The 23,199-nt window shown below is 40.1% G+C and overlaps 1 protein-coding gene across 1 annotated transcript in view; it reads right to left on the bottom strand.

Moving 5' to 3' along the window:
• Window positions 1-23,199, bottom strand: part of DOCK8 (dedicator of cytokinesis 8) — a 95,006-nt gene that overhangs the window by 20,331 nt on the left and 51,476 nt on the right. The window contains exons 20-34 of the mRNA XM_050716416.1: window positions 22,446-22,680; window positions 21,351-21,515; window positions 19,444-19,619; window positions 17,496-17,591; window positions 16,076-16,171; window positions 15,099-15,248; window positions 12,648-12,761; window positions 11,432-11,587; window positions 9,089-9,228; window positions 8,080-8,249; window positions 6,257-6,402; window positions 5,114-5,296; window positions 4,211-4,346; window positions 3,310-3,397; window positions 931-1,027 (exon numbers count right to left, since the gene is read on the bottom strand). Of these exons, the coding sequence (XP_050572373.1) occupies window positions 931-1,027; window positions 3,310-3,397; window positions 4,211-4,346; window positions 5,114-5,296; window positions 6,257-6,402; window positions 8,080-8,249; window positions 9,089-9,228; window positions 11,432-11,587; window positions 12,648-12,761; window positions 15,099-15,248; window positions 16,076-16,171; window positions 17,496-17,591; window positions 19,444-19,619; window positions 21,351-21,515; window positions 22,446-22,680 (2,148 nt within the window). The remainder of the gene's footprint in view (window positions 1-930; window positions 1,028-3,309; window positions 3,398-4,210; window positions 4,347-5,113; window positions 5,297-6,256; window positions 6,403-8,079; window positions 8,250-9,088; window positions 9,229-11,431; window positions 11,588-12,647; window positions 12,762-15,098; window positions 15,249-16,075; window positions 16,172-17,495; window positions 17,592-19,443; window positions 19,620-21,350; window positions 21,516-22,445; window positions 22,681-23,199) is intronic.

The raw sequence follows: 23,199 nt of genomic DNA, 5'->3' as shown, positions 1-23,199 counted from the left end.
AGTGATTCCCTGGTGGCCATGCACCAGCCTTTTCCCTCATGCATTTCCTGGGCATACAAGCTATACAGGCATACTGGTATGCTCTGATCAAACCCGCAACCTGGATATTGGGAACACAAGGCTCTATGAGGAGTGTCATGCAAAAATCATGCCTGGTACTGCAACTATCTGCTAAATGCTTTTCAATTAGCAAGTTTTGAAGAACAAAGTTTTCTCTTTGCTATGCATTAATATATATGTTGCTCCAACAGCAGTATTCCAATACCCATGACTTTGGAGCATCTTTCTTAAACCATCCTGGCACAGTAAACTATCACAGTTCCACTGTGAAATTTTGCTTCATCTGACTCCTGCAAGTTAAGTTCTTTACATTGCTGTTCAGGGGGAAACATCAGCACATCCTTTTCAGAAGCATTCCATGCTGGTGGAAGATCCTTTCCTGCATCAGGCACTCTGTGGGAGTCAAGGCTAAATCCTTTTCTCTCACAGGATCACATGAGAGGCAAAGTATGACCTAAGGCTGGCCACCAGCCCAGTTCCAAATTACTAATAACTTTAGATACATTCCTAACATAAATGAAAATTTTTCTTTCCTCATCCTCTCCAAACTCCCGCGTCATGGTAAGACAGCTGAAACAACTTTCAGCCACATCAGCTGAAGACAAGGGGGTAGCCTTCCATTTCATTCACACTAGTGTAATGCTGTATAGTAGAAAGTGCTTGTGAAACCAGTGTAAAGCAATAGTTTTGTCTTTGAATTCATTCATCCTTGTCTTCTCCCCCTCCACTCCACTTCCCCACCCCAATTATAGAAGCTTACAGGAGGTCTTTAATGAAAACAATTTGCAATGCCTAAGAACATAAAGTTTTGCTTCCACTGACTTCTGAGGGAGCAGGGATTGGTACAAAGCCAGCTCTGTAGTTTCCCACCTGGATGATGTTCTCTTGCATGTCAAGAATGATCAGGTTAGCTTCAGTTGCCAGGTTTCCGCTGATCAGAGCTTCTTGATCTAGCTCCGCTTTTGTCCTACAAAAAGGAGTTCTAATTAAAGCACACAGCAAGTATCACAGGAATTAGATGACCTTCTATCTAAACGAAAGCAAAATACGAATGATAGTATTCTGAATAATCCTGTAAGAGCAAACAATGAAAACAGTGTTCAGCAGTGTTTCTTAAGAACCACGGTGTCAAATGAGGAGAGCTGATGCTGTAGACTACAAGTTCTAAAGCGAACACCTGAAAACTAGTCCACTGGATAGGTCAAATAGATGCTGATGCTTCCTTATTGGCTACTCTACCCTCAATATCACACTCCATTGTTCAATAACCTAGGAAGATATTTCTGAATGCATTAGCAGGACATGAAAACCCAAAATGGAAAAAAAAAAAAAAAAAAAAAAAGGAAAGAAGGCTGCATTTGGCAGAGGGGAAACAGCTTCAGCGCCATAGCAGCAGTACTTAATATAACAACTCAAGAATGCTGATTCTTGGGATCGTTGACAATACAAGACAGCAGGTCCCATGGCTGCAGGGTCAGTGCAGCAGCACCCCAGACCACCTAAGAGAGGTCTGAAGCACTTCCCAAAGACAGAAAGTATGGCAATGTGACACCATTTTAGTTGAGACCTAAGGATGAGATCTGTAACACAGCTCCCCTTCAGCTGAGCACTCTGAGCTTGGGGCTCAACTCCTAACAACTGTGTATTTTCAGACATGCCATAAACACAAAGAGGAGGTTTTATTCTACTTCCTAAACCACTCAGAAATGGGCTATTGCATGGCCTGAAGCTACTCTTTAAAGTTTGAGATTAGAGCTGCTCTGACTTGGGCCAAGAGCACCCAAAGGTGTATTTCTTGGATAGATGAACAGTCTTAAAACCACACTTCTGAGTGAGTTAATAATCTGTGGCTTTTCTGCTATGTTTGCTTCCCTTTTCTGCCCAGTGGAGTCACACCCAAAAAGAAAACCAGAAAAGTAAAGAGCCATTCTTTGGGGCACAACCAGGTAAATCTGGAGAGGGCCAGGACAGGAAGTCACGACAATAGTACAGTTATTAATTACAGTGACTCAAAGCAATGAAGAACAGAAGGGCCTGCCAAGAAGCTGGCCATGGATTGCTAAATATGAGTAAGAACTGAACAAATCAAGCAAACAACATAGTCCTTTGAACCATTTCCAGCAACCACACAGTCTTACACTGTAACCATGCCGAATGGATATTCTTTGACACCACACTTAGCTTATATCTGCAGCTCCCATCCCAGCCCATGCTGGGCTCAAGGAGTCCTGAAACCAGGACAGCAAAGTAAGAATATCCTCACAAGATCTGCATCTCTTCCAATCTTGGACAGACATCAGAAGGATTACTCTTTTAAGGTTCAAATAAATTTCTAGTTAACAATCTTTGTGTTCAAAAATATGTGTGATAATCACAGATGAATGCTAGGTGGCAACAACACAGTTGCTGAGCAGAGCACAACCCAGTATTCTCAGTTCAAGCTCACACACGTTGAAGAATATCATCAGAGCTCAGAGCAGCTGGACTGGTGAGAGGCCATTGTGTGTCACATAGTCAAAATTCAAACAAGTATCTATGGAAAATGATCTCTGCACAGCCCCTTTAGAGAAAAGCAATGAGTTTCATGCTTATAGAAACTTAGCACACATCATATGAAAATACTGTTAGTAAAAAACCTTTCTTGAAAATATGTTTTTCAATAAGCCTAGACACTCACTTGTGTACAAGTACTTGCGTTCACTTGTGTACAAGTACTTGTGCACAAGTACTGAAAAGGTGAAATGTATTGGTACATCATAACTTACAAACTGCAACAAGAAAAATGTTCACTATGGAATCACCTTCCCCTATTCCTGCCAATAACTCTTCCGTTAACACAGCACATCAAACCCAGCTCAACTTATTTAATGTGGCAAAACTTATACCACAGTGTTAAACACAGCAAGGTGCTACAGCAGCAGCAAAGTAAGCATCATAGCAAGCCTCTGTGAAGTATTTGACATGACATGTACCAATGACTAGTGTGTCCCACTCTGGTATCAAAAGGAAAAAATGCATAGTGATTTAAACATCCCATTCAAGCATTTGTGATCTTTTTGTTGTGCCACAGCAACAGCTGATACCTCTGCTGCATAAACATTTTCTATTTCTTTCCCTTTGACAGAGGAGTGAAAGGATTGAGACTGCTGATTTTGCAATACAACAATCCTATGAGAAAGAACAAAACATAATAATAATAAAAAAAGCTTGGTTCTAATAAAAGCAATATATTTTCATTAAATGACTTACTTATCTTGTCTCTCGTTTGCTTGCCGCCAGTGAGTCTGCTCCTTTCTCCACCTCAGGTTTTCATTTAGCCCCGCTGACCTGTCATTCCCTAAAAGTGCAATATATATCAGTGAGATTAAAGGATAGGGGGACACCTGAAGTCTAACAGCTCATTGAAAGAAAGAGCTACAGGTCTGAAACAGTCTGTTAGACTCATTCGATTTTATGGCCTCAGGGTTCTAGCAAAAGGATAGGACCATTTTTTCACCTAGGATTTTTAGAACATCAGCTTGTGTACAGCTGTCTTCAAAGACCAAAAAAAGAATTAGTCCATTTATTAAATGAAACTTTTTTTTTACTACAATTTGTTCTCACTTATAATTCTGACACTATTTCATAGCTCTTGATTAACAACAATTTGTCAGAACATCTTCAGATTTTTTGTTTGCCTTCATATTCTTCACCTGAGAAGAGGCCAGTCCTAGCTACCTGCTGCATAGTTAAAGACTAGTAATATTTTTATCCACAGCAAAACAAAATGCTGGGAAACGGAAAGGACTGTGGGAGAAAAAGATAAGGATGAGAACAGGCAGTGTGCATGAAACACAGGTTTCATGAAACTTTGGGTTGGAAATGAGGAGACATTTCTTCTCAGAAAGAGCAGTCAGGCATTAGAACGGGTTGCCCAGGGAAGTGGTGGAGTCACCATCCCTGGGGGTGTTCAAGGAAAGGTTGGACGTGGTGCTTTGGGACATGGTTTAGTGTGTGATAGTGGTGGTAGGGTGATGGTTGGACCAGATGATCTTGGAGGTCTTTTCCAACCTTAATGGTTGTATGATTCTATGAAATTCAGCAAACACATTTGCATCTACAACCTCTTGAGATCCTGTCAAAAGACATGGGGAAAGGGAGTATGAAGTACCAGCTGGTATTCTGCAGCGCTTCATCATTTCTCCTCTGGCTCCTTCACCTCTCAATAAAGCCTCTTCTAATCGGGCCTTCACATCTCGGGACTTCTGGAGTGCTTGGGTGCTAACTTTATCTGAGCTTTGTTTGCCCTGAAAGTAAAGTCGAAGTAATCACCATCAGTGCTGCCATCTTTGGACATGAGTCCAGGTTACACCACCAGAACCAAAGACAACAGGAAAGACTTGGACAGCAGGCAGAATATCATTGACTAGTATACAAAGGTTGGCACATATACTTAAAGGTTGCATATGAGGAAGGAGATAGTATATATACTGTTAATAAACACAAAAATGTAGCTCAGTGTTACAGAGTGAGGAATCAAGCACAGAGATAAAGTTATTTGACCCATTTCTGATAGGCTCTGTCAGAGAGGGGAGTCCTGATGTCCAGACCCAACCCTTAACTGAAGGGTCATCTGCCAGGACCTTGCTTTAAATGGGTATTGCATAAAGAGAACAGCTCCAGTAGTGACAGTTCCAATTGCTTACATTCCTTCACAGACAAAAAATATTAGTAAACTGGACCTGTGTATGTATTACCCATCCAAAGTAGCCTTCAAATCGCCAGGATAAGGAAAATAATACAACCAATAATAAACCAACTTTATAATATGCCCTCAAAGGTTTTGATGGCATTATGCATGAATGCTGGTGTCAGTTATTTTATCTGAATTAATTTATCTATTTGTAGTTTAGATTAGACAAGAGCTAATTTAACACTTGTCGATAACAAATTTCCCCTGGACAGCCAGAATGAAAAAAGAAAACCAACAACAACAATAACAACAACAACAAAAACAATCACCAGACAAACAAACAAAATACTTGCCAACAAAATCATGCTATGTTTCACTTACCTTGTACTCAAAGCATGAAACACAAATGAAAAGGAGGTCTAAAATCCTGTTCAGTTGCATGGATGGAAGGTCTGCAATCCATTTCTGTATTAGATTCTGATCAGCGTTTTTCATGATCCAGAGGAAACAAATCAAAAGATTGCGAGTGGTGTCAGGACCTAATGTGGCACTCTGTCTGTAGGGCTGGAAGCAGATAAGATAAATGTCAGCTGAAAGAAGAAAAAGAAGAGGGAGGATATTCAAGTGAAGTAATGTTACTTAAATTTCAGTGGAGTCAAATCTCAAGGTTAGGCTTCAGTAAGTTTAACCTCTTTCAGGTTATACTAACTGCATTTTTAAAATCTATGCATGTGTATTAATGACAGCAGGTTTAGTTGTATGTATGTGAAAGCAAGACAGAAGCACAGAACCACTGTTGTTAGATGACTGTATTTTAATTTCTTTAGAATAATGTAGGCATATATTCTATAACTGTTTGGTCCCCTCTTGCCAGCTGCATCAGCCAAATTGCACAGAAGATAAAAGCAATCACAAAGAAAAAGATTTAGAGAAAAACTGCATGGAGCTGCGACAGAGGAAGTTCAGGCTGGATATTAGGAAAAGGTTCTTCACCAAGAGGGTGGTCAGGCACTGGGGCAGGCTCCCCAGGACACTGAGGCTGCTGGAGTTCAAGAAGCGTTTGGACAACCCCCTAAGGCATATGGTCTGATTTTTGGGTGGTCCTATGTGGAGCCAGGAGTTGGACTTGATGATCCCTGTGGGTCCCTTCCAACTCAGGATATTCCATAATTCTATGAAAAGATGGATCTAGAGCTCTAATTCCATGGATTTAGATGAGACTGGGACTGGGAGGTGGAAGGGTGGGAGATGGGGAGTTATAGTAGCATTTGCTGATGTCAAAATGTGACTAGGTTGGATGTGAAGATGGCAATAGGCACACAGAATTAAAAAATGGAACCACTTATGGTGAAGAGGCAATTAGAAGATTGGAACAGAAGAGTAGGAGATGACAGGAGGAATATATATGAAGCATTCTTGGAGGAAAGAAGAAAACAATTTCTTATGACTAGTTATTAGTCACAAGAAAGGATACCAAGAAGAAAACATATGCAAGAAAGGAGACTGGTAGAGCCCTGGACATACCAAGGACGCCAGCGATATTCCAGAGCTCCTGAGGCTGAACTGATTCCCCGCAATGGCAAGTGCCACATTTTGATTGATTGCACCTGCAGACTCTTGTTCTTCTTCTGGGTTTCCTGTGCGCCCCTTTCCACTGCGTGCATCTGAAACTAGATTTGAAACATTCCACTGGGACTTCATCAGCCATCCAGTTGTTGCTGCTCACATTTCACAGTCTTCCATTAGGTGGTTACCTAACAATATGTTTGGCACCTCCATCTCTGAGACTTGGTCTGGCTGATGTACTAACCAGCCAGAGGCATAGCATTAGCAAGATCGTTTGGAGTCACTCGCAAAAGACGTCAAATTGTTCAAATAAACACAGGGAAAGGAGATGTGCCCAATAATCTCCATGTGTTTGTGGAAGCTGAATTAAAAGCAAAGGCAGTAGCAAACATGAGGTTGGCTCTGAAGTTCAAAACTAAGCCAGAGATACTCAGTTTCTGTCTATTCCAGGTGAAAGGACCAATGTGAATGCCATGCCTGAGCTTGGGGATATTCAGCAAAGTACCTAAGTCCGCTAACACCTAACACAGGCAATATTTCCTGCAGGTTAAAGGACAAGTTTAATTTCAGTTATTTGGCTGCTTCTATTCCCTGCAAGTTCTTGAAATCAATTTTCAGCAAATAAAGTTAGTTATACCCAAGCTTCATAAAAATCTCATTTGATTCTGAGTGTTCATTTGTGTTTTGCAAGAACTGCTTCTCAGAGAAACTAAGTGACCAGCCAATCTAAGTGTGTTCAGAACAAGATCAACAACCTCTGATATTGCAGGTATTCAAAAGAAAGGCACTCTAAAAACTAGCCGTATCGGTACACCTGGGCTTCTTCACTCTGACTCCTTTTCATCTGTGGCATAAGGACAATACTTATATTAGAAGAATGCAGTGAGACCTGATTAACCTATGTGTAAAAAATGCTTTAATGTTATTAGACTGAAACTGCTCAATAATACATTCATAGTATTAATTGTTTTCTCCAGACATCAAAATGCAAAATATTTTCAGAACCAGCGACAAAAGTATATTCTTCAAAGATTACACCTTTTTATTTTCTGTAGTCTTCATTATTTTATTTTTATGAAAGTGAAAGGTAGTTTTCCAAGTAGCAAAGATCGACTCTCAAATAAACAGTCAAATTGTTATTTTGAGCAGCTTCATATGAACATACTTGTAGAAAAACAGAAGTACTTAGATAAAAATGTATTAAAAGGCTTAATAATATCAGGCAAAGTTTATAGTTATAACAGGTGATAAGAACATATTTCCTGACTGATAGTAAAACTTGCCGGAGATTAATTTTGATATCATGTTAATAACCCTAAAGAGCAATAGAAAAATGTGGAAGGTATACAATCCAATTTATTTAATTGTCACGTAATGCAATGTCCATATCATTCTTGTTTTCTTTCCTACTGTCTGTTAAACCTATCTGTATCTCAATATTTCTTGCAAACTCTTTTTGCAAGATTCTACAGATATATATCTCTGGTCTATCGTTTGTTCATGGAGTGAGGACACTTAAATTTTTCCTGTCTTTAAAAATCCTGTTTACTTGGAAGTAAAGAAATATTCAACCTTGCTGAACTGTGGGGAATTTCAGCACTTAGGGTATACTTTTAATGTTTAAGTCAGATTGTTTAGACAAGGTACTTAGAGTCTACCCGATCTAGTGGGAGGTGTCCCTGCCCATGGCAGAGGGGTTGGAATTAGAAGGTCCCTTCCAACCCAAACCATTCTGCGATTCTATGAAGAGGCTGAAAAAGACAAACGAATAAGGGTCTTACTTGTAAAATCATGAAGCTGTGGCAGTGAATCCAAAATGATACCAACCAAAGGGAGGTATAAAGCTGCAATTTTAATCTTCAGCTCTTTTTTGGAGCAACGTGGGTCTAGGTCATGGGAACTCAGCAGGCTAAGGATAGCACTGACAGCTTTTTTTTGTACCTTGCTAATCCTGTTAACACAAAAAATAGCCATGAGCTCCATTAATGAATTACGCACAAATTATTTTTAGATCAAAGATTTAAGATTTAAGACACAAGGTGAAGGTAGAAGAAACAAATTAATACCCCAATATTCATTACATAATAACATCCACTCTGATCAGAGAGCCATGTTCCCTGCAAAAGACAGCTGTCTTACGAGGCCAAGTCAGTTCAGAGCACCCAAGTCTTTCAAAGCATCTCATAAAAATTCAAAATGGTGAAGAGAGATGCTTGAAGATAAGCATCAGACTTTGCACAAAATTAATCTAAACTCTTAAGTTTAGACAAATGCAGTAGTGTTTTAGAGAGAAAAGCAACTGAAATTTTAAGCTGTGATCTGTCTGCTTGCAAATAGTACTTTCTCACTCACTGAGATCAACATACCACAGATAAAGCAATGACTGTTTTATTGCTGTGTTACAGAGTGACTCATTTAAAGATGGTGAAGACCATTCATTTGTTTCCCTTTCTCCATAATCAATTTTCTTCACAATGACTGATTTATTAATGTTTGTGAGAATGTCTGTAGCAGATATCTAAACATCCACTGCATTTTTATATGAACCTTTATGAAGGTTCATGCAGTAGTACTTCTTTATGGAGGGAGCACCAAATAAGCTTTGCAGGACTCACCCACTCTGTGCCAAAGACAGAAAATGTTATTTCTCATAACTCCAGCCAACACTGCCATGATATATTCAACGCATCCAGGGGATAAACAGGACTACCCTGTAGTTTAACTATGGCCTAGCCAATAGTAATAGTGTGACAATGTTCCATTCTAAAATTTGCAGACTGGGATACTCACCCCTCACTGTCTGCATCCAGCGCTGCTGACAATTCTGTGAAGAGTAAGCCAGTCAAAAAGTGCTGCTGACGGTATTCTGATGAGAGGTCAAACATACCAGCGATTTTCTGGTCCTGGAAACTAGAGCAGGAGCTAGAGTTCTGCAGAAGTATATTAGAAGTGGTTAAAGGATGATTACTGAAATGAAACTTTCTTAAAAATGTTGTAGGGACATCCATGTAGATTACGAAATATCCTACCGGAGAAGTACAGACATTAAAATAAGTTTGGACATTTTGGAGGAAAATATCTGAGAGTGAAATAAAAAGCATGCATTTTCCAATGAGTTGCTTGCTAGGATGCAACCTCATCCTTTCCATTCTGCACAAATCAGTAACTCATTTGACATTTTTTAAGACGTAAAATTCCTATGCTGTATTTATCAGTTTGGGTAGGAGACAAAGTCAGAATTTTCTCCACGTTCAGGATTCTACATTGCTCTTACTGTTGCAGAGCAGATGAGGTGGACTTTGGAAATCAGAAGCTCTGCACTCTTCAGCATCCACAATGTCTACCATGGAAGTAAGGTCAGGAAGGTTGTGTGAACAGTGTTTCCTTTCACCCTGGAAATCCTTGACTGAGCTAACTGGCAGCAGACATAATTTAGAGCAGCGTTCAAACTGCTGTAACTTATGACTATGACTGATATACGGCCAGTCCAAGAATGGAAAGTTACTGCTATATGTGTGTTGTGAACTTTTTAGCTTCTCCAATCATAGGTGCCACAGGTCACCTAGAATGCTTTTATCCCCTGATCAGGTGAGCATAACTCTTAGACTCTACTCCACAGTGCAGCTACTAGGGTTTATGAGTCCAAAATTTGCTTTTAATTTATATTGTTCAATATTCTCTCCCAGTATTTCTGTCAGTCACCTGGGAATAGTCCCAGAAAACACACATATGAAGTATCAGTATACCACATCATGGAAGATGTCTTCCAGCATACTGGATTGAATGAAACCCACATCTCTGAGTAGCCCCATATTTTGGATTCACATAGCTCCACCTACTCCCATTTAAACCTCAAGCAGACAAGCACTGGATGTGATTTGTTTGTGTGGTATAACACTAAGGTGAAGAACATCCACTTAAAGTGAATTTGGCTACTCTCCAGGAATTCCAAAAGATTTATTCACAAGGCCGCATTTCTTACTGAAAATCTAACTGTAGTTGGGTAGCACTCCTGCAGACAGATCAGAATTAGTGCAAGGGTGGTCAGCTATTGTATTAAATCATGCAAGGTTCTCAGAAGCCTTATTTATTTGTGTAGTTGCACTTCACAAGTTACTCCTAAATGAAAAAAAAAGAGTTGATGCTGATTGAAAGAAAGAATGATCAAATTGGTGCCTACCCAGCTCTGATTTCCTAGAACTAGTTGCAAGAGCTATGCTGATTTCCCCTACCTCCACAAGCAGTGTACCCCTATTCTAGCCCTTTGACGTTCAGGATTAGCATTAAGCAAAACTCTAAGGAAAATATATATAAGGAAAACCAGGAAAAACTCTGAGAAAATATTATTTACTATTATTGACCTGTCAGAACCTTAAGGTATGAGATGTAGCATATCTTTAGCAATGACACTTGAAGAGGAAACCATAAATTTGAATTGCTCCATTACTCAGAGAAATCACTGGCAAAGTCATAGCATATTCTGTACTATGGGGTGGGGAGGAGCCCAAGAAAAGAACACTGCTATTTAACATGAAAAGAATGATAATCCTTCTCTGAACAACACTACTGCTCAACAGAAAATTTTTCAATGATATTGAAAATTACAGCGGCTTAGTCACTAACTCCCATAGTGCTAGCACCTTCATCCACTTGGACAACAGAAACTTTGACTAGAAGGCAAATGCACTGAAAGTTTGCTGTGCACTGCCACATGCCAAATTTTCCATGTCTCCAGACACTGATATTGAAATACATATTTGTGGTTGTGTATGTGTGGAATATAGGTATGCCTGTAAATGAGCTCTGTACCTTCAGAGGCATGTTCCTTTTAGACCATGTATGTCTACCTTAACAGTCATTTTCTATTTACATGTTTCTAGAGAGGTATGCTGAAGAATTACCACAAATATATCTGTGCCATACAAATTTTAACTTGTGTAGGTTCAGTTTTGCAGTAGCACTCCTTAGCCTTTACTCTTTTGCCCCTTTTCTTACAAGAGGGAGATTGTTCTCCCCGATTCAGTGGTGGCTGATTAATTCTAACCTAAGCAGCATAATACAGAGCAACAGAAATCTTTCCCTACATTCATTGTTCAGGTGAAGTCCCCATAACATTGCCTGACGGACGCCTACCTGGGAGGACAAGGATGGGGAGGGGGATGCTGGAGCAGAAGCTGAGGTCATGAAGAAGAGGTTCAGATTGAGGTAGTGCTCATGGCTGCAGAGAATTCTCAGGAATTCCAGCCTCATGGAAATCAGGGTGGAGAGTGAATTCAGTTTGTTCGAGAGCTAGAAAAACAAACCAAAAAATGTGCCTCGTGACTGGTGTTTGCTATTTAAATTACCACGCAGTGAAATATCCTCCTTCCTGAAACAGCCCAGCATGCATTAAAATGCTCAGTGTTTCCCTGTACCTAACCACTGTTTCCATCCATTAGGTGGTGTTTGTTTGGAATGGTGGGTGATGCTTTTTTTCCCTTCTGGCTGACTTCCCAACTTCCCAAGAGACTGTCATTTATTTTTTCCCTCCCAAAAGAAAAACACATAATACTTTTTCCCTTTTCCATAACAACAAGATGAAAAACAAACAAAATTTTGTTGAGTCTGTGGCAAATTCATCAAAAGGCTGGCTAGTCAGCACACAGCACCAGTGGTCTTGTGATGTCCCTTCACAATAATACTGACATTAGTGGGATTTTGCACATACTATAGGAAACAGGGGTGGCAGACACCTTGAATTCTCCCATTAGCTGACAGCTTTGCCTTGTTTTGGCAGAAAACCTGCAGCAGGTATATCAACTCACAAGAAAGAAGGAAAACCTTCCAACTCAAACACAACAAATAACTTCATACTATTACCCTGAAAACATAATTTATTTTTAATTTTTTGGAGGCTTGTTGTCCTGGTTTCGGCTAGGATAAACCACAACACTTGTAAAGGAAGAAGATAGAAGTGGATGATTTTGATTGAACCTGCCATATCTAAATATTGCCTATAACAGCGATGTTTTAGTGAGAGACCAAAAGCTGCTCTATATGCTCTGCAGACCTTGAGGATCACAAGGGCTGCTACTCAGGGATGTAAAAAAGGAAGGGAAGAAAAGTAGCCCCATGGATGCTCTGCTGCAGTGTAAGGTATTGCATTTCTAAAAGAATCCTAACCTCTACTCATTTTTTTTTCCTGCAGACCACAAATCAAAAGAGTTTTAAACTCTCTGTATATGCAATAGGAAATTTACCTTACCCTTTAACACAACTCAAAGGATCCTGATGGATAAATGAATCAACCACAACAGAACACAAGACTGGCCATAAGCCAAATACAATCCCAATCACACATGATGCATACCTGATTGCAGTAATGTTTGATGAGATTAAACACAAATCCTCGGTCCATTAAAGAAAGAAGATCATACAAGAAAAATGCCAGGCTGATGTTAATTTTTTCTGCTTGTTCACTTTCCTTTAAAAAATAAGGGGGTGGGGAGAGAGAATTACAGTTATGATTTACAAATGTCACGTAAAGGTGGAAGACTTTTTAGAATCACTGAAAAATACTGTAGGGGACAGCTCCCAGAGACTGGGAATAGACTGGACAAATTGTTTCACTTCTCTAATTTACATGATCCTGTTAAAATTATGCAGAATCACTCCTGTAAATGATTTCAACTGTTGCTGCTTTCAGAGAGAAACTGGAATAGGAAGAATGACCAAGTTTATCTTTGCAAACCTTTGGGCTGACAACACTGAAATGGAATTTGAAACCTGTTCTGAACTACCTATGGGCTCCAAACTTGTATATGCCACTTTCTTTCTCTTTCTCTTTTTCTTTTCTTTTTTTTTTCTTTTTTTTTCTTTTTTTAATTGAACTTTTAACATTACAAAAAAAGTTTAGGTATTCAACATATTCTTTTAAAATATTAATAAAAATATTCACTGGATATACTGATGGAATGCCAAGTATTTTGTTTAGAAATTTCATGTTTAAAACTGATCAGAAAAATATTATCTCTAAGATAAACCTGTGGGTTCTACCACTTGTTAACTAAACTCCTTTATATTTACAATTGGCCTGATTACCAGAGACACACAAAGAACTCCACGTACCCTCTAAAACAAGGGTACAGTTATTCCAAACATATCAGTTTAAATTGTAATAGCTCAGTAGCATATGTAGTTCACCGAGAAGAATTTGTGGAGGTGCCTGAGGGGTCTGCACATGTTTTATGCTCAGAGCCCTCAGGTGGGTTAACTGAAGACTGACAGGAGATGACTGCAAAAAATGTTACTGCTACTGTTATCTCTGACTAGTGAGAGCAGGTGTGCAGCACCTCAGGGTGCTTATGACTTAATTTTTCATTTTTCAACCTTTTTGTTCCTTTTCAGGAACATATATGTATATACGTTTTATGATACGAATTTACACTGCAAAATATTTTTCAACTGTGCTGAAAAAAATAGTTTTCCACCAGCTTACAGGGTATTCTAAACCTCAGTTCAATCTAACATGTCCAACCATATATCGAAACATACAGATTGTAACTTCACGGGTTTAAAAAGCAGACAGGTATCAGCACCTGCTGTTCTGTACAACTAATCAACAACCTTAATTCTGCAAACACTGCAGTAGGATTTTCACACATAATTAGGCTCTGTATACTCAATTAAAATTGAATTGAATTAACAGTCCATAAAAACCTGTGTATTTCTCATGCAGAAGCCATAAAATACTAATCTCTTGGTAAAACTTACAGTTCCATTAAAACATTTTAATGTAGCAAATTTTTATCACACAGCATAATAATAAAAAAAAGTCACTGATGCCTAAGTGAACATTTCCATGAAATGCTTTTCCTGCACGTGGCTATCACAGTAGCACACCAAAGAATGGAGTGGAACAAAGGCTGAAAACTTCAGAAACAACTTTTTGGTGGACAGTGATGGTCACCTCTGCTATTCTCTCTCCTCATTTGTCTGGTTGTGGCCTTTCACTAGTTTCAGCTACTTGACAGCACAGCTGGGCACAGGTGGAGAACTGGACTGGGGACCCAAGCTGGTTGAGCAGTAATTGAGCAGGTCAGCTTTCCAGCCTGGTATGCCCTGTGGCAGAACAGACTGCCCTGCCAGCACAGTGCTTTGGCAGCTCTGGGGCATGAAAATAAGCCAGCTGCAACAACAGAGTGAACAGAAGTCACCCACTGCATATCTGTGGCCTTCACTTTATGTACTGGCCAATGGGGAGCGGCATCAGTGATGCCAGTTGACAGTAGTGATGTTAACATACAAAGTGCATTTCATGATCCTTTTAGCTTCATAATCCATTATGTCAATGGAATGTTAAAATACACCAGGAGAAAGACGTACATGGGTTTTAGGGTTTATTTCTTGTCTTTGAGTTTCATGTGACCAATTCATCTTAAGAGATATTTGGGGTTATACCACTCATGGCTGGGTTTTGCAGACCTCAGGAGGTACATTGCATTCATGTTACAACCAGGGAAGTCAAATGTAGAAAGAAGCGCTATGCAGTAGGATTGCGGGTAATGAGAAAGAGGGATAAAAGGAAAAAGCTACACATGGGCTGCACCTTGATGTCCTACAACTGAACATAAAGCAACTCAGCTACTGAAAGAGGGAGTCCAACCTTTCCTGTCTGTGGGAAAAGGGATTCCCTCCTATACCAAGACTACAGCCTCAGTTTTGGTCTAATTCCTGTGACGCTCTTGAAGGTAAAATAGGATTAAATACAGCTTAGTGTAATGTAACTTGACCAGCCATGATACTTATTTCATGCATTTACCTTCTGTGGTTTGACTAAAAGTGCAGCAATCTCTGAAGTAACCACACTAACTATGGTGGTAATATCATCTTTGAAACGGTCAGAGAACCGGCTTCTTCGAGGGTTGTCCTGTTTCTCTATATTGTGAACATACTGAGCCATGCTCTTTATCTGCAAAGAAAAAAAAAAAAGGAAACAGAGATATAACAGAAGTACAACTACTGCTTTAAGTTAGTCCATGAGAGTAAGATTCATAAGATTCCTTACTTCTTTCTCCCTGAATGTAGCCACCCTCATCTTCTCAGAGCCACTTGACAAATCCTACATTTATTGGCAATGACAACAGAGAGCCTAGGGCTCGACCGTAGATGGTCACTGATTCCTGCTCATGATCACTCGGCTGACTGCTCTCAGCACTGAGGCTGGGATGACCCTCGCTGGTCCCCTGCCCCTGAAGCTCTGAAATTCTGCTGCTTGCACCTTCTGGCTTTCATGATGACAGACAGGGAGTGACACTTTCGGAGTTAATTCCCACTCCTTGATCTGCTGTTGTGTTGTTTATATGCTTTCAGTGAAAGCCAGTATGTCAAAAAAATTTCCAGTGGCATCTGTCACCTCAGGGCTCTGTAAAACTGACTTTGGGAAGCCTTGCCACCTCACCTATGCTTTAACAAAGTGTAAGAAATGGGAGCAATTATTCACAGAAAAGGAAGAACGGGCTCAGTTTGACATGTCTTTCAGACTTCTGTAGCTGTAGACTCCTGTGCATGTAGTTCATGTGAGATTTTGGTGTCACAGGCTGTCAATTGGGAATGGGAGTGAATATGGAGAATTCTTCACATGTACTTCCATTATCTGGAATTTTACAGATAATATCACAGATAATGTCACAGTGGGATTGAATAACTGAAGACATAGTGGTCCAACTAAAGCTGTGCCTGCTGTACATGCTGCATTTCACCACCAAATTGATATAAAACACCACTGATATATCTTACCAGGAGTTCAAAGAAGAACCAGGCGTACTTGAAGACAGTCTCTCTCACCATACCTGTGCTGACCACCATCTGCAGTGCCAGCTCCTCATGGAAGTGCTAGATAATAAACACAAAGTGTTGGTAAATGGCTTTTCATCCAACTCTTCCTTCAGTTTCAACCAACCTCCAACACTCACACCTTCAACATCACTCATACTGGAATCAGTAGATGGCTGGGGACATGTGGACATCCCTGTAGGATGAGAAGGTGGATTTTACTAAAATGCTGCATAAGTAGCACGATGGCAGCAAACAGGCTTTGGGATCCATTTTTCTGTGGAGCCAGAACCTTGGATACCCAAATTGGAAAATGCCTTTGGTCCATCTTCAGCCTGTTGGCTGTGTGCCTGGCAGTGAGCAGTCACATCCTCTGCTCCCTCCTGAGTGTTGCTGTTTAGTACATTTGTGTTTCTTGTGAGAAGGTATAAGTAAGATTAACTCTGTGGTGTGAGAGAAAGACACAGCAACAACCACAGCAGAGCATTCATCAAATTTTTAGTTGGACACCACTCTCTTTGCAGTGAGATTCAAACATAAGACTCACAGTCCCAATGATCTAAACTTTTAGGAAGCTCAGATCTGGACTAAGCAATTATTGTAGTGTTTATTGTCTGTTTCTGACACACACACAAAAAAAATAAAGCTAATGAAATTCCTAAGGCTATTTACATTCAATAGAACATAATAATGCAGACAAGATTCAGAATGGGTATGAATCTATGCTTTTTGGCATAAATCAAACTGACGAACAGAAATAAGAAAGAAGTGTCTCTTAACCACAACAGAAATTCTGGACTGCTCACTGTAGAGTTTTTCCCCAGCTTCTTCATCCAAAGCCACTCCTGCTGATTAATGCCAAACATGAGATCCAGCTCTGGAGGAATTAGCTATCTAATATGGTATCTTCTATGTTGTCAAAAAGCTATTTGGGGTTACATACTCAGGATGAAGAGGAATTTCTTGGTTCTAAAAGCTACAAAAAGGGGAGAAGTAAAACATTCCTTACAGAAGACTGAGGTGGCAAACATGTCTGAATGCAATTTACGGTAACATGTAAAGGCAGGTATCCAAGGGGAAAAAGCAGTGAAAAGAGACAGAGGCCCTAGCACCTTGAGAAAGAGAGCAAAGGGAGAATTCAGGCAGGCTGCTACTTGTCTAAATCTGTCCCAGAAAAAGAATCTAAAGACTCTGGAGCAGAGGCAGAAATGTTTGGGCAATATTTACCCACAGATTCAGTATTTCACTGAGTATATTCACTCCTGTGGGAGAACTCCTTGTTCTCCCTCTCCCCTCTCCACGTGTAGAAGTACTTATTACCAGCACTGTCCCCAGAGATTCCAGGCTCCGTTAATTTGCACCCTCACACTTATTGGTAGGCTACCTTTTTATTGGATGGTCTTGGATTTGCACAAACACTTGGCATATCATTTGTTCCTTCAATGTAGAAAGACATCCGACTAGAGCTGTGATCCACAGGCTGAAGAGAATGACCAGAAGAAATATATACATGATAAGTTAATACATAGAACATGCTAATTACCAGAAAATAAATCAGCAGTGGTGTTTTCTCTGCAGGTAAATACAGATGTTCACCTAAACATCTTTTTTGCTTCTTTCTCTCCCACTGATCCTCCCCTCCCGAGGAGGCCAAAGACCACCCGAATTTGGCAGACACAGGAGTGCGAAAATACCAACACTGACATCATGTGCCCAACGTCAGCACTGCAGCTGTGTTTTGGAAGCTCTAAATTTCACCCTTGAAAGGTCCTTTGAAATGTCCTTTAAGTATATTCGGTAGTTCTACATCCTAAATAAACTATCATCTGGGATTCTTCCTACCACTAAAAGTAATGACAATGTAAAGGCAGTGAAATGGCAGTAGTCACTCAAGCATTGTAAATTGCTACATTTATCAATGTGATGAAGCTGTAACATCAAATGTTTTAACTGTGTATTATTTGGAAAAAATAAAAACATCCTGAAATCAGTTTTTGTTGTTTGTTGTTTGTTTGTTTGTTTGTTTAGGACACAGTACCTTAGTATAAAATTTGTAAGGCTATTAAGTTGAAACCTACATTATTAAAAATTGCTCTGGATGTATACATATACCCATAAAAACAAACCAAATAGATTGGCTAAGCCTATGCACCTTACTAGTGATGGTTTAGTTTGCTAAAGCCATTGTTCACTTTAACTGGAGATGCACCTGATCATTCATTGGAAAAAAGACCTCAAAATGTTTCTGAAAATAACCTTCTTGAGAAGCAGTATTTCACATACATAACACTCAAAGCAAAAGAAAGGGGCATATGGTTCCAAGCTGCTGCAGAGCTCTGCCAGGGCTGCAGCCTGGAGCAGGCTCCCTGCATGGGGGTAAAATCCTGTAGCTGTGAGAGCCCAGGCTTCCAAGCTTCTGCTGAATGAGGAGCTTTAGATTTTGTTTCCCCCAGTGAGATGAACACATCTATCCTCAAAAAGCTCTGAGATGATCAAAGGACATTGCAGACCAGCAAGTGCTTGGTGCCCGTCAGGGAACTAAAATCCTGCTTCTTAGTTCATCTTTTCCTATCCTGTAATCTGTTGGTGGCATGTGTATTTCTGGATGAGAAAGACAGATGAAGTTTGTGTTTGATTCTGTGGTGAATTAAAAATTTGGAAAGACTCAGTTGCAAAACCCACACAAGGCATCTGCACTGTAGCTGATATCAAATCATGGGGCTGTTGCTATATATATTGCCTAATTATTATTTTTTTAATGGGAAACTATTTACCACGAAGCAGGCTTTATGAATAAAAAATAACAATAAAAAGAGTGAAGAGGAACCAGAATAAATTATCAGTGTATTTTAGGAAACCTGTTTCCGTCTCAAGGACTCTTTTACCCCTTTTAGAAAGTGAACCTGTGCCCACTGTAATCAACAGCAGTCTTCTCTCACACTGGCTTTGTTAAAGTTGGACCATCTCTCCCTGAATGCTCTAGGAAATAATGTGAACAGAACCTAAACATCATGAAGAATGGGAGGGTGAAGCACCTTGGAAAATAAAATATTTCTGTGGAGTGGCTAAGCCTCAGATTCAGTCAGAATTCTTACCTCGTATTCTATTCACTGATAAGAGACATCAAAACTTAACAAAGTGGATATAACATATGCACATGCCAAATCAGACAAACAGCAGATGCTTCTGGTGATATATACAGTGCAAATCCAACTCTGGTTTATATGTATACATACATAAGAAGCAAATCCAACTCTCAAAGAGCAAATCTAGACTCTCAGCTCAGGTTCTGGCCCATACACTTCTCCAGATATTTGACTTCCTTCTCTTACCTTGGATGACATGATGTTTTTGACCTCTTCATCAGTAGCAGCCTGTGTGACAGTGATGTCAGGATTGCTGCAGCTTATAACTCGGCTCTGCAGAAGTTTGCTCCCCACGGCCACTGCAGAAGTACGCCCAAATGTGTAATAACGAGACTCCGACAGAATGGCACTGCCCCCTGCACCTGCCCATGGGGAGATGTTTGAACTAAGACTGAAGAACATATTTATATGAGACAAACATGAGATTCACTGAGATCTCTGCTTGGTGCTGCTACAGCACCAGCAATATGAATAGCACAGAGCTCTCAAAAATCTCACCACCAACAGCTTTGTTAACAAATTACTTAGGCATTGAATAACAAGGAACAGACATTTTGGGAAACTACAGCTCATAAGGTGATTGTGCGTGCAAGTAGTGAAAGTTTAAGAAGACTATCTGAGTAGCAGCACTATTGTAGTAGCTCTTTCTTCCCTCTATCGCCTCTTTTTAATTTTTCTGTAGATTAAGACAAGATTCACATGCCTGAACAGATAAAATTTAACACCATACTCAAAGTAGCCAAGAAGGCTGGTAGATTTGCCTGCAGGAATTTCACTGAACAGTTACCTAGTTTTCAGCTTCCCTGTGGATCTTATTTTTCCAAGATAAAGATTTTCTGAGTGTAGGCAAACTTAGAGGTTTTAGCACATCCTAATGTCAGCCTAAATGTTCCTTAAGGGAGGTTTACATGAATATTTGAAAAAGACTTACATATCTTTAGTTCTCACAGCACAGCTGCTTGGTGATATGTCAATCAATACATAGCAATTGATCATATGAATCCTATGCATTTTAAGACAATAGACACCAACAGAGTCACAGAATCAGTGAATGGTTAAGGTTAGAAGGGACCTCTTGAGGTCATCTTGTCCAAACCCCTGCTCAAGCAGGTATACCCACAGCAGGTTACCCAGGTCCCTGTCCTGGTGTTTGAGTATCTTCAAAGAGGACGATTCCACAACCTTTCTGGGCAACCTATTCCAGTGCTCCGTCACTGGTACAGTACAGAAGTGCTTCCTGATGCTTAGATGGAACCTCTTGTGTTCCAGTTTTTGCCCTTTGCCTCCTGTCCTGGGCACAGCTGAAAAGAGCCTGTCTCTGTCCTTCTTTGCACCCTCCATTCAGGTATTTACAGAAATGGATATGAACCCCTTGACCCTTCTCTTTTCCAAGCTGAACAGTCCCAGCTCTTTCAGCCTTTCCTCATGGAGTGATGCTACAGTCCCGTGATCGTCTTGGTGGCCCTCCATTCAACTTTATCCACTACATCTATGCCTCTCTGGTACTGGGCACAGCACTCCATCTGTGGCCTCAACAGTACTGAATAGAAGGGAAGGATTATATTACTCAACCTATTGGCCAACATACAGGATTTTATTCTCTGCTGACATGCTTAATGCAATAGAGAAATTAGCAAAGCTTGGCCCTCTGCCACTTAGCAGTAAGTTGATTTGCATGGAAAGCAGTTCACTGATTTACAGGCCAGTAAGAAATTGGCATCTTAGGGCCATTTTAATTTTGGAGGAAATTTCTTTGAAGAAAGCCTCAGTTCAGGACATGTCTTGCACTTTCATCTCCGTGGAGCTACATGTTGCCTGTAGCCGCAATGCATGCCCTCTGACCAAGACTCTGGATCTTAAACAAAGGACAGTGAGAGAGAGATCATGGGTGGCAAATCTGTGTTGCTCTCTGCAGCACTCAGAGAAAAGTGATGCATCTAAACAGTGCTGTGCTTGAAAGGTATGTAGTCTGGGTATAAGAAGTTCTGTTTTGCTATTTTATAGGCAGTTGCCTATGTCTCAGAAGCAGCACACTTAGAAGCATGTATCAATAAAAAAAAAGAATTCTTTTGCAACTATTGCATCAATATTACCTAGTTTGGCCACTTCTCTTTGAGGGTCTGGCAGACGAAATACATAGTAGACATAAGATGCCAGAAGGCAGTTTCTCCCATGCTGGTCTTTGCTCAGATCTTTGCTGTTGTGGAGACTGTTCACTATTGCAACCACAGATTCAAAGGCAAACTGCGAGAAGTTGGCTGTGAAACAAAAGGTAAGAGTTAATCTTAGCCCTGAAGGGTGTTACACAAATAGGTTAGGGCATTCCAACTAATTCATACATGCTTTAATTCCGTCCCTAACAAATTCACAGCTGCAGACAACAATTGTTATACCATGCCAGAATCAAAGTGTATATAGACCAATAACCCATCTTCAATTGACCTACTTTCTGCTTCTCCACCACCTCACGCTTCATAAAGGCAGACCCTAACTGTTAATTATCATTTCTAGCAGCCTTCACGCATTTCCTATAAAATACCTACTTGAAAGGCACCAATACTCATTCTCCTCCAGCTGACAGGGAAATACAAGCTACCAGGCTCTTCCACAAATAATACAGTGAATGACAAGTACTGATTATCAAAATGAGATAGGAAATCAACTGCACCACTCTCTCCAAGTGTGCTTTCCTTCCAGATATAACATAAGTAATAGGCAGCTGGCAGCTTCAGAAACAGAAAATGCATGACTATATCATCTCTGTTTTTGTGCTCACCCAATTCTGTCTAAAAATATTTGGGCAGAGGAAGTGGTGCAATCAGCAGTGTCAGCTGTAGAATAAGTTATTTTGCCGGTGTTTTCCTTGCAAAGCAACTGAACTCTAAACAAAGTTAAACCACATTCCTGCTTCTGATATGTCTCTCCAGGTAAGTAAACAACTACAATTTAAACTACCTCTAAAAGAGAGGTACCTCTGAAAGTCTTATGTGTGGGGAGAAGAGGAGGACAGATAATCTAATCAAACCTGATTAAATTGTGTTGTGAAATTGTGTCTTGAGAAGCACAACTCCTTCTGAAGTGGACTACCCCAACTACTAAACCTGAGCCTGAATAATTAGCAAGCTTTTCCACATCCACATATTTAGTTTGCTTACACTACCATTCTAAGACCACGCATCAGTAAATACCTGTCTGGCCAGCTATGACCATGGGCTGTACAGCCAGCTGGAAAAGTTTATCTAGTACTAAATGTAAAAACAAAACAAGAGGTTCGAGGCGTGAAGAATTCAAACAGATAATGCTGAGTTTCAGTTCATGTTCCAGTGTAGCCTCTGTGATCTTTTGGTCCATCAGTCGAATGGGGAAGGTCACTTGACTTTCGAGAGAGTGGCACAGAGTGAAGAACTTCTCCAGGTGATTGTCCTGCAAATACAGCGCACTCACAGTTAACAAAATTGATACAGGTCAGCCTGCTACTAGCTAAGCAGAGCCTGAATTACATCTGATATGGGGAGAAAAAATATTTTCACCCTTCTGGCTTAAAGTGGTGGTTAGCTCTAGAGACCAATTTCTAAGTCAACTGCCACAATGATTTGTTTGCTTCTTTTCATCTGGCTCAAATTCAGAATGTAGTTAGTTCAGATTAAAAGCAGAAAAGCTAAAACCTGCAGTAAAGTGATTGCTTCATTTCATGACAATGCTGTTCCTTCTCCCCGTCACATCATAAGTTTATAGCTCCTCTGCCACCTGCACCTAACAGTCTCACTTCCAGCTACATACAAGTTATGTGCCTTATGAGTATGCCACACTTGTATGTAAAAAGTATGCTATAAAAGGGTAGCAGACCTGCTTCAGACACAGGATCTCTGGTTGTTTGGATGTAGCTATCAGAGTTAAACAGAATAAGAGAAAGAGTAGGAGACACAACAAAACACCAGAAGC

This window comes from Cygnus atratus, chromosome Z, assembly GCF_013377495.2.
Source record: "Cygnus atratus isolate AKBS03 ecotype Queensland, Australia chromosome Z, CAtr_DNAZoo_HiC_assembly, whole genome shotgun sequence".
Taxonomy (NCBI): Eukaryota; Metazoa; Chordata; class Aves; order Anseriformes; family Anatidae; genus Cygnus; species Cygnus atratus.
Note: the sequence above shows the minus strand (reverse complement) of the source record. Positions and strands in the feature narration are given on the sequence as shown.